The sequence below is a fragment of the Parasteatoda tepidariorum genome, chromosome 5 (genome assembly GCF_043381705.1).
Source record: "Parasteatoda tepidariorum isolate YZ-2023 chromosome 5, CAS_Ptep_4.0, whole genome shotgun sequence".
Taxonomy (NCBI): Eukaryota; Metazoa; Arthropoda; class Arachnida; order Araneae; family Theridiidae; genus Parasteatoda; species Parasteatoda tepidariorum.
In genome coordinates this window covers 85,554,085-85,566,291 of record NC_092208.1, presented here as the reverse complement: position 1 = coordinate 85,566,291, position 12,207 = coordinate 85,554,085, and the positions used below count along the sequence as shown (strand labels likewise).

At 26.7% G+C, this 12,207-nt stretch overlaps 1 protein-coding gene across 3 annotated transcripts; it reads left to right on the top strand.

Annotated features, from left to right (window-relative positions):
- The first annotated feature begins 250 nt into the window (after positions 1-250).
- LOC107457279 (THAP domain-containing protein 2) lies at positions 251-11,240 on the top strand. Of its 3 annotated transcripts, none has more exons than XM_043047587.2 (5): positions 251-423; positions 2,233-2,415; positions 5,560-5,682; positions 7,909-8,157; positions 10,374-11,240. In XM_043047587.2, the coding sequence occupies exons 1-4, from the start codon at positions 375-377 to the stop codon at positions 8,106-8,108; spliced, it is 555 nt and encodes a 184-aa protein (XP_042903521.1). In that variant the 5' UTR covers positions 251-374; the 3' UTR covers positions 8,109-8,157; positions 10,374-11,240. The 3 variants fall into 3 exon arrangements, with proteins under 3 accessions (XP_042903521.1, XP_015930896.1, XP_015930895.1); XM_016075410.3 differs by having other exon boundaries at positions 258-552; positions 10,386-11,240; XM_016075409.3 differs by having other exon boundaries at positions 258-552.
- The last annotated feature ends 967 nt before the right edge of the window (positions 11,241-12,207 follow it).

The window sequence follows — 12,207 nt, the reverse complement described above, 5'->3', positions numbered from 1 at the left end:
CCCCCCCCCCCCCATTTGCACCACTAATTTTAAAAAAACGGAAATCTGATCCAGAGTTAATTTTTCTTTTGCTCATGAAGTAAACTTGTATTTTGTAAAATTGTGAGTCGTTTTGATCTTAACTGATAAAATAAAAAAGCTATTGAATTAAATTTTATTAGTGGTTCACGCAAAAATGCACAGAGAAGCGAACTCCAACTCGAAAGCTTCCAACCATCGCCAACTTTTGACGCCAACCATGCGCATGCGTTGCGTTCACCCAACCCAATCTAAAAAACGTCCGCTAGTTGTATGGTTGGTTAGTGATTGTTTTGGTTGGGTAGATAAATAAATAATTTTGTAATTATTTCCATTTCGCTGAAACTTAAATTGAAATGACACCAACATGTTGTGCATATGGGTGTTTAAACAAATTTGAAAAGGGTAAGGGATTAGGTTTTTATCGTTTTCCATCACAAAAAAATCGTCGCATTCTTTGGATTTTGGCTGTGCGACGAAAATATTTCGTACCGAACAAGCACACTCGTATTTGCGGGGCACACTTCGTCACAGGTTTGATATTTGTTTATTTACCATCTATCAAACTTAGCATGTGATTGTTTATTTTAAAGATTATAGCTGGAGAAAATTAAAGTGTTTTTTTTTTAAAAAATTCTAATTTTCTTTCATGATAACTTTTGCATTTGTGAAAGAAAATCTCATGATTTTTGAGATACGTTTGAATCTTATAGAGTATTTTATAAGATATAAGGTAGATAAAAAATATATTCTTGTAAGGAAACAAAGTTTTTCCGTTTTTTTTTTTGGGATGATTATCATAACTACGGCAAGGCCAAGTGCCGCCAATTTTTTGGCGACCTATTTAGATAGGCCGCCAAGGGGTAGGAGGAAAAAGAGAAACCCGATCATGACATCACGACGGAAAGGGNACTTAGCATGTAATTGTTTGTTTTAAAGATTATAGCCTTTGAAAATTAAAATTTTTTTTTTTTAATTCTAATTTTCTTTTATGATAACTTTTGCATTTGTGAAAGAAAAATCTCATGATTTTTGAGATTTGAATCTTATAGAGTATTTTTTAAGGTATAAGGTAGATAAAAAATATATTCTTGTAAGGAGTAAATTAAAAGTAAACCTTCTTATTAAATCTGTAAAAATAAACAAAGTTTTTCCGTTTTTTTATTTATTTATTTGTTTTAAATATTGAGGGTTTATTAGAAAATGTTTTCACTTGTTTAGTGAAATATGAGTTATTCCCTTTTCACCAAAGCATACTGGTTATCCGAATGTCATATAAAGAATTTTTTAAAATTATTTTTTTAGAATTCGGTGTAGTTAGTTTGAAACATATTCAGTGAAGCTTGATAAATTGGCTACCTCTGTATCGCTTTCCTGTACATTAAATTGTTGTCCTACTAGTGGTTACTTACAATCGTAAAAGCGCCATATAAATTCTAAAAATATTAAAATTTGCCTTGAATTTATTTATTTATTTTTTAAATGTAATATGGGTGGCTATGAGTTATACCCTCCGAGTCCCCCTGAACTTCAATGTTGTTTTAGCTCCTCACGGGCTGCTGCCCGAAAGTTTCCAATAATTCTGTCTCAGATCATGATAAGAAAAAATTGCCTTAGATTTTCACAGCTAGCATCCAACTTGCGAAATTAATTATAATAACCTTTTTTTAAAAGTTGACCATTAAATTGTTATTCCACAAGAAACCAATTAATACAGGGAAAAGATTTTTGTATCGTGATCTGCTGCTGAATAATTACTAAGTCTTGGCATTTTCTTCAAAGAAATTGTAAGAAGTTAAATTTAAAAAAATCATTGAAGGGATTAACTTAAATGGTTTAATTCGTTGCTCCCTCAAGCAAACATATACACGCAAAAAAAATTTTAAGTATGAAATCGATTATATATTTTCTTAGTTATATATTTTTGCAGTGGTTCTATTTTTAAAAATTCAATACGGCTTATTGGAATTCATTTTGGTAAATATTGAAATTTAAACTAAAAGGAAATAAGACAAATTCCTAAAAAAAAATTTTTATAGCATGGAATAGTACGATCGATTTATATAGTCTAATTAATATAAATTTATGAGCATTTTCAATATTTTAAAAGTCTTTTCTTTTTTTCAATTTTTTAATTTCAACTCGTTTGCAGTAGGCTGCTTAAACCTATTCAGACTTGTGTGTGTTGATATTGATGAGGTTTATTCCTTTTAGGAAAACCATCTAGACATCCAGCCCATCCTGATTATATTCCTACACTTTTCAAGTTTAAATATTCTAAACATGAATCTAAAAGGTTTCGTAAAGTGTTATGTGACAAAGGTGAGGTGCCAGTTTTAGATACTAATAATGAATCAACAAGTGATTCTGAGTCTGAGGCTCAAGATTTTGCATCAGGTAAGCCTCTCTTTGAGACTTAACAGCAGTAATTTTATTTTCCTTGCAGATATCTTTTTAATTTAATTCATATGACATGGAGATATTTTTATATTAGTATTTGCTTGCACCAACACCAGGGTTTAAGCTGAGTCTAAAAATTCATTAGCAAAAAAGCTAAAATCTGAAAAAAAGTTTTAGCAAAATGCTAAAATGCCATTAGGCTTATAAAATTACTTTATATCAAACAAGTACTGTAAGTTATCTGACAAAGAATAGCTTAATGTACAAGAATATAAAAAAGAATACCTATAACTAAAAAAACACATTTATTATTTATCAAAACATTTTGGTTTATAATTAACAATCTTCCTTTCTTTCATGTTTGCCCATTTTACAAATGCTTCTTGAAAGTTAAATGCACTTTCAGGGCCCTCAATATTAATCATTAACAAATTGTTTACATGGTTGATNTAATGGGGCAGATGTTGAAAATAATGAAAGATCCAGGAAGAAAAGTGAAGCGGATTTTATTCTAAATGGCGTAATTCGAAGCTTTTTCCAAAATTCCGAGAAATTGGTGAATTTTGAAATTGATCTATAGAATGCGCGAATTTCTCGCGGTAATAATTTTTTAATGCGAGAAAAGAAAAAAATGTGCGAGATTCTCGCGCTGTACTGAAAACACTGATAAATAATTATGAATAAGTAGAAATAATAAGCAAAGTAACTATATATTTATTGCTTCTTAATCAATGAGATGGGTGTGCCTGGTGTTTTTTTGCAAGGTTAGCTATATTATGTTCAAAATTGGTCAATTTTAATTTTTGTCAAAATTGGTCAATTGTGTAATTTTTGTAAAAAAATACAAAGTGTGCTATAGTTTTGTCGCGGTCTGTACTATTCCCTATTATTAATGCTTTTCTTTTTTTACATACACTGTTAATTAAAATCGTTCTTTAAACTAAACGAATGGTTTTATCGAAACAATAACTAATTATCGAAAACTATAAAAGTTTTAATAACGACACTGCAAATATTCAACACTGTTCACACTTTACAAAGATAGCTGAAACTGCATATAATATTTGCATTTGTACCATCAATGCTCCTCCCACGTGACATTTGGACAAGCGCACATATGCATATGACTTATAAACTGTGCTGAGTTCGCATCACTGTGCGCTGGTACGTAAATACTTGTTTCACCCGAATAAATATACGTTTATTAATTTATGTTTTATAAAGAAACTGATATCAAGTCAATTATAAAAAAATTCACAAATTTTACATACTTAAATAGGTATGTGTGATTTGCGTATTAAGAACTGTTTTTTCTTCGACCCCCGATCGACCCTTCTGAATTGGATCGATCCCCATTCGACCCCTTGACTCTGATCAACCCCCGCTTTTGTCAAATAGACCTCTGGGGATCTATATGGACCACTTTGGTGCCCTCTGGTGTAGATACTTCTACAAAAATGTTTCCTTTCTGCACATTTTTTTATTCTGTGTTTTAATCTAATATTTGAAATTTATGTAGTTGTACCTTAATCCATCTTTTATACTTCTTTATTTTTTCGTTTATTGTCAAAAATACTTCTCTGTTAATGCTAGAAATATCTGTTCAGATCGTTTTGGAGACTAGTAAACTCCATTGTATATCATTCAAATATTCTACTGACATCTAGAAATCTTGGAGTTATTTATTTAGTTATTATTATTATTTTTTGAGAAGGTAAACAGTAATTCCTGATGCTGATTAAGAAAATGAAATCATTTGTCACGAATTTTTAATTCATTTTTTGATATTTACTGAAAAATTGAAGAATTTCCAACATCATTGAAGCTCTATGGAAGTAGCGTTTCTTTCTGCTGTTGCAATAACCTCTAAAGATGTTAGTTATCTAAAATGTCACATCATTTTGAGAAATGACTTAGTGTTATCAGTGTCCTTACAAAATCTTTTTTGGATTGTTTTATTTTAAAATTTTCCTAATTTTAAACATTCGTTTTAATAAAAAAATGACAATTCTATTGAGATATTTCATGCAAATTTTAATGTAGCTTCAAACAGGGATGTAATTTCTGCTTTTTTCAAACTTTTCCTTTTTTTTCCGCAGAGCGAAAGTATCAAAGTCCTCATTCCTTCCTCTTAAGTTTCTCTAAAAATCATTTGCTTGGGATAAAACTGATTGACCTTAATATAGGGATGAGATTTTTTTGCTTTTGTTTCTTGGATTTCAGCCTTTTTATCAAAAACTCAAATTCTCTAAAAGTTTCGGTTTTTTTAATGAATACCCACTTTTTTTATTAAAATTTAGTCGTTGAAATAAAAGAATTAAATTTATTTACGATTTTCAAAGACAAACAGAAAATTCAAACTACGTCCTAGCTGCTATCTCTTCTGCAATTTTACTTATTTTAGCTATTTCCCCCGATTTTACGCACAGAAAAGAAGATTTTCTGTATTTTTATCTGTCCGCCGGATAGCACATATTTTCATAATTCAGACGTCTCTGCTTCCTGTTTTCTGGCGTGAAAGCAAACGAAGAAAGAAAATAGAGGTGGATTTGCTTGGAAAGCATTTATTTGCTCATTCAATTAATCTTAATTTTTTTTATGCATAAACAAAAACAAGCCTTTTAGAAATCCCAAGCCCAGACTCTGAAAATATCTCGATTCTTATTCACACGATTTTAATATCTATCATCGATTTTCATATTCACCTGATTTGAAAGTTGCGCATTGCGATTATTATTTACGCTATTTAAATATTGTACTTTATGATTCTTATTTACGAGATTTAAAATATTATTCTACATTAAACATTTACAAGTGAATATTTTATTGCATTCTTATGATTTCTAAATTGCGAAATCTATAAATAGGAAATATCTATAAATATATTGAAGAACTATAAATATATTGAAGATATTTATGGTTAGTTTGGTTTCTAATTTGTTAAAGTGTACCATTAAGAAATTGCCAGACAATTATTGGCTTCAGCGATGTTTAAATTATATAGAATAATAGGTAATATAGTAATAAGTATCTAATGTGATGTAAATTTCCAAAATAGTTACCTAATGCAAAGTTATTGTTAATTTGTTTTAGTCTTTTAATAAAGAAGTATCTTACTTTTGACATGGTGTATTTTTTTAGATCATGGTCTTGAGCCTGAGATAAAAATTGAGAGTGAAATTAACTCACCTTCTGAAATAAGAATTGAAGATGTGCAAAGTATTTTAGATAACGATGAAGTATATGATCCAAACACTGAATCAGGTTTGTATCTTTATTATGTGCAAAATGTGATTTTAGACTGGTATTAGGCTCTAAATATTCTATTACTACTTGGTATTTTGATTTTTCTCTTCCTGGTCATTTGGCTTGCTAAATGTTTTTTTTTTTTTTTTTAAGTTAGATGATTTCCTTCAAGTGGTTTCTTTTCATATAAATTATTAGATTGATTCAAGAGTATAAGGAATTTTAAGTTTTAATATTTTCCATAAGAACTAGGACTGGGCGATATAAGAAATTTTATATCGTGATGCATCGTCAGTTTTGCATCGCGATGTATCGCGTCTTATATCGATACATCGTTTTGCACTCATCGTCTTTAGTCTACGGCTTAAATCAAATTTCTGATTCATAGCCTGTTCAGATCGTTTTGGAGACTAGTAAACTCCATTGTATATCATTCAAATATNCCCGCGGGTCGCAGGTTGTGCACCCCTAGCTTAAATCAAATTTCTGATTCATAGCCTGAAACAGAAGTTGCTGTATCGGCTTGCTGATGTATGCATTAAATCGATATGTCGCGATACGTCGATTTATAGCCCAGTCCTAATAAGAACTAATGTAATTAAAATTTTATGTTTCTGACTTATATGGTTTTAAAACTTTCAGATTTTTTTTAAATATATATTTTAAATTCTAAAAGAAATTTTTATAAAAATCTAAATATTAATAAGATGAAAATGTTAATTTAGCTAAATTAGTTTAGATGATACTAACTTTATGATAAATTTAACTTAACTAACTTCTGTATTATGTACAGATAATAAAAAACTACACACTGCCTAATATAGAAATATTTTATCTGTTTAGACTAGTCAAACTAATAACAGTTAACTATAAACTAGTACACACTTCTTCTAAACATGAATCTAAGAGTACATATTCGAGATATAATTATGTATCATAAAATATAAAGTGCCACCAAAAAGTTTGCTAAAATATTTATTATTGAATGATTGCTTTTATATGAACTTGATTTTTAATAAATTGTTCACTCGAATCATAAGTTATCATTTACAATTAAAATAATTTATGTACCTAACAAATATTTTTGTTTCATATTTAACTTTTGTTTTCTCAAAAGTTTCAATGTTAACTTCCAAGTTTTTCTATCTGTTTGTAAAACTAATAAAAAGAGAAATTAATAAGGCCCTAAATATTTTTATGACAATAATAAGTCTTTTTAAAGGGTAATGATAGTAAATTTGAAGTGTTATATCAATGTAATATTCTCTATCAATAAAAATTGTAACTATTCAAAAGGTTAGAAATTTAAAGATTATCTAATTGATATTTAGAAGTCACAGTTGTATAAACAGATTCAAAATAATTATTCTGAGAAAATGCATTTCTTCCTAACCCTGATAATTAAAATGAAAATAAATTGTTAAGTTATGACTTCAAATAGCATAAAAATATAAATAGTAGAAATCCCGTAAATTGTTAATTTTATGGGATTATTAATTGTATGGGATAATTTATTGTTATCAAAATTGTTTATTGTCAAAATTTATGGGATAGTTAATTATAAAAAAAACCATAAAGTTATTTATTCAAAGCTAGAATAAAAAATAATTAAATATTTAACAATGTAAATAAATAATCCCAATTGATATGTATTAAATTTGTATATAATTAGCACTGTTGTATTAATTATATTGTTAAGACTGGTGAAAAAAAGGGACTTGTAACAAGCAAATTTAGTGTATTATTAAAACAGCTAGAAATCACCTTTACTTGTATGGATTATATTTACCAGTGTATGTAAATAATCCCGATTGAGATGCATTAATTTTGTAAATAATAAGCTCAAATTATATTTGTTGTATTATTAACACCTGTGAAAAAAAAAAGGTTTTATTACAAGGAAGTTAAATACATTATTAAAACAAGTGAAAAAAATTTTTAACAATAAATTGTAAAACTTAAATGTGTCTATCTCATTTTAAAAGTTCAATTTAGGAATAAAAATTGCATCATAAAGTTTTTTAGCTGTCCAAAGAGAGACAATGGCAGATTATTATCTTCTGTTCAGAAAGATGATTAACAACTTTTTTTAGATGATTGAAAGGCAATTATTAAGTAAAATATTTTTTTAAAAAATATTAAATACAATTTAAGCTAAAACCAAAATGAAAGAAAATGTTATATTCCATTTTCTAGAATTTGAATGTTCAGTTTATAAGTTGTTGTTTTTCTTCTTTTATTTAGGTGAATCTTCAAAACTGAAACACCAACCAATGTCCTATACATTTCTTGATATAGAGGGTAATGTGATAGCGAGATTTGTTAAGAAGCGTGTGAAGAAAAAACCAGTTCGTCGTTCTAAACCTCGCCCTAAAAGAGTTGATCCTGACTCAGTGCAAATTGTTATAGAAAATAATGTTGCAAGAATAGTTGCTAATGTATAAAGATATTCTAATAATAATAGTTGCTAAAATGTATAAATATATTCTATTGGTAAGTTCCTTCATTTTTTTAAAAAGAGAAGTTAATTCCTTATCATTTATTAAATTAGTATTAAGATTATATGACTTCTTCATATCATAAAGAAGTATAACCTTATTATTGTTTAATTTAAATACACTTCTCTAAGATATGTAATTCTCTACGATGGTGTGATTCTCTGTATTTCTATTTGATTCCATAGGATTTATTTATGAGCTAGTTATTGATAAATATATTCTAGTAGTAAGTTTCTTCTATTTTTTTTTTTTTAAATAAAAAGAAGTTTACTGTTAAAGCAGTATTTAGATTATATGTATCATAGAGTACTCATTGTCATTTTAGTTTGCTTAATAAGGAATCTATATTCAAAATTTTTAACTCAGCCAAACTTTTTAACTTAAAAAAATTGTAAAAGTTTATAATTTTTTTTTTTTATCAAACATTCTTTAATAATGTCACAATAAAAATGGTACTAAAATTTTTGCTCTGAACTTAATAATTAACAAAATTTGTCTCTTAGTTTTTATGTTTTATTAACAGTTAATGAAAGTAAGATAGATAAAGTTGGGAACTTTCCTAAGTATTGCACAACTCTTTGCTATAATAAATTTTTGGATTAATTACTATATTATTTTGGAAGCCTTTACTTTCCTCAGTTGTTTTCTGTAAACTTTAATGACAACTTAAATTAAAAAATAATAATTTTAAGGAATTATAAAAATTTAAAAGATGCTTACAAACTGATTATTTTCATGAGGATAATTAAGAAGTTATTTATAAGTGTTATTATAGAAGGGAAAAAATAATCTTTTTTTTTTTTATCATCCCTATTTTATAAATAAATAAGAAAAATATTGCAGCATTTTATGTTTTCAATATAATATCTGATAACATGCAATAATATTTGCAATCTTGGTTTTTGAATTTTTCTTACAATTTCGAAATTTATTTAACTTATTATTTCTAATTGTTTTGTTTGATAACTGCCAAAATTTTTTAATTGTATGCTATACAAATCATCCTGAATAACTTTTGATCTAATGGTTGGATTTTCAAGTATAAGGACTCAATTTTAATATTTAAAGGGGGTGGGGACCTCAAATATGCTAATTATTTAGGGCAGATCATACAAAATGAATCATACAAAAAATGGGAAAATCATACAAAAAATGGGAAAATCATACAGGGGAAATCATACAAAAAAATGAACTTTCTCTAAATAAACGTGCCTTTTTTGTTGATGGATTTGGGTTCTGAACCCCTTATAATATAGAGAGGAGTAGCCATTAACTAGAAAATTTAGTCCCGATAGTTTACTTAAGAGAGCCATCAAAAGTGTTAACCCCTAAATGTTAATTTCATATTTTTGCATACTTCGCTATATCAATTAGAAAATTCGTTTCAATATACAGTTGTAAAACTAGTTTTTCCAATCACAGTGTACAAAATACCATGTTTTATAATTATTTATTATATTTTATTTAATTTATTAATGATGAAAAAAGATAAATTGTTAGATTGACATATTTTTACACCAATATAATTTACGTAATTTTGAATGGCAAAATACGAATTGTATGGTGTCATATTTTTACACCAACGTAATTTACATAATTTTGAATGGTAAAATAGAAAATTTGAAGGGCAAAAAAAAAATCTGTTAAATAGTATTTGAGACAATCTTACAAAAATCTGACTTTTTTTAAAAAATTAATTGTGAAAATGATTCAAAAAGTGTACTTAAAACTCAACCTATCATAAAACTTCAATATTTAGCTATTACCTTGATCTTAATATCAAAAAACTATATTGATATGCTACACCATAAGTATTAATTGGCAGAGTCTGTAATAATAGGTCTGTTTAGTGCCACTGTGCCACATTAATTTTGCTACAGGGCTCTTGAAAGTACTAGTTGTGAAAAGTAAGGAATTTTGTTTTTGTAATAAAATTTATGCCTCCATTTACCGAAGACATTGAAATTCAATATAATTGGTTTTTTAAAAAAACTATTTTTTCTTCATATTTGCGACCACTTTGGTTTGCAACCGCTTAGTCATGTTAATATTATGATATAAGAATGTAAGGTTAATAATTTTTAAAATTTTCAAAGAATTTTTTTGTTTAAGAAAAAAGAAAAAAACTAAGTTTTTTCATCCTATATAACATTTTAGATTTTTTTTTATAGAATAATTTTTTTGTTTTTATTTATGTATTTTTTATTTCAGGTGATTGCAAAGATGATTGTTACGACTTCTGATGAACATGTTAAGCTTTTTTGAATGATTTATCTTCATGTGTGAAAAGTTCTTTATTATCATTTCAGACTGTAATACCCAATTTATAGTAATTATTTATATCAAGTTTATGAATTCAAAGTTATGAAATTATTATTTTTACTTTTTATCTTATATATTTATAATGAAAGAAATAACAATTGCATTCTTTATATTTAATTTTAGTTTCTTTCATTTCTGAAACTTAAAGCGAGTGTACTAAAAGACAGTCTGAGATTGTTTCGATTTAGAAGATTTCAGATAATGTTAATTTTTTTATGTTACAAAAGAATATTTTAATGTTTTTTTTTATACCAAATTCAGAAAGTCGAACTCAGTTGAATAACTTATTTTTGTAATGTCCCATATTTGCTTTAATTAAAATGAGATAAGGCCGTTCTATTGCGTTTAAGTGAAGGAAAATTATTTTATGGATGTTGTCTATAAAGAAATATAATGTTTTTTGCTATCAAATTTTGAATTTAAAAGATGTTATTAAAAATAGTTTTATTACCCAAATATTGTTTTGGTATATCTTATTTTAAAAACTAATGCTTTTATTAATTAGAAAAAAACATGTTTTATAATTATTTACTATTTTTTTTAAATTTAATTTATTAATGATAAGAAAATGAATTGTCAGATTAACATATGTTATGAATTTCTGCCCGATTGAAAGAGGGCGTTGTAATCGCTCATATAACTCTGTAATCACTTGTGTGGCAGTCAATGGATTGAACTGGGTGGCTTATTGGAAAGTCCTATTTTGTACCATCATATTATTTTATTGTTTATTATTATTAAATGTGTTATCTAAAATGGCCTCTTTATTTAATGCGCCCATTCGCCACTGAATCAATCAGCAACAACATATTTTTACACAAATATAATTTTCAGTGGTAAAATACAAAATTTGAAGAAAAAAAAAACGCTAATTAGTATTGTTTTTGAAACTTTTTTATGTATAAAAAAAGGTTTTGTATGAATAATTTTATAAATTAAATGACCTATATTAATTTTGTTTATAAATTTATCTTTTTAATAATAAAAAATGTACTAAAACACATTTTAGATGTTTATAAATTGTACATAGCAAAATTTTGGAAAATTAGCTAAATAATTTTTATAAAGACTTTTGTAAATAGTATTTTCTTAGGCTTATAAGGCCTGAAAGATTGTAAAAAAACATTTTTGAGATTGCATACTTATAAATTAATTTTAAATGTATCACAATAAACTGTTTATTAAAAAGGTTTGAAATATTTTACTCTTTACAAACTCACACCAGTTTGGATTCTTCTTGTTTAATTTGAATTTTTACATTTGCCAGAAAATAGTCAATTACAGTCATTTCAAGTATACTGTAAGCAAATGAAATGGAAGAGTGGTTTTTTTTTTTACAAGAGGAGGGTCATATGACTACTATAAAAACACTTCCTTCTTNTACAAGAGGAGGGTCATATGACTACTATAAAAACCCTTCCTTCTTTATAAAAAAAAAAAAAAAGGCTACATATAATACAATACTTTACATAAGATGCTACATATATTAAGATACTTATAATAAATTAATAATAATAAAAAAATCTTGATGTGAATTTTTGTTTGCATCTACTAAAATTTTTATATGTACAGTCCGCAAAAAAAAAAAAACGAATTACCCTGAATAACTTTTGTTCTAATGGTCGGATTTTCACGAACTAAGTGTCAATCTTTATCTTTCCTGGGGTTGACCTCAAATATGCTAATTAATTAGTGCTAGCTATTAATTAAGTTACGAAATCAG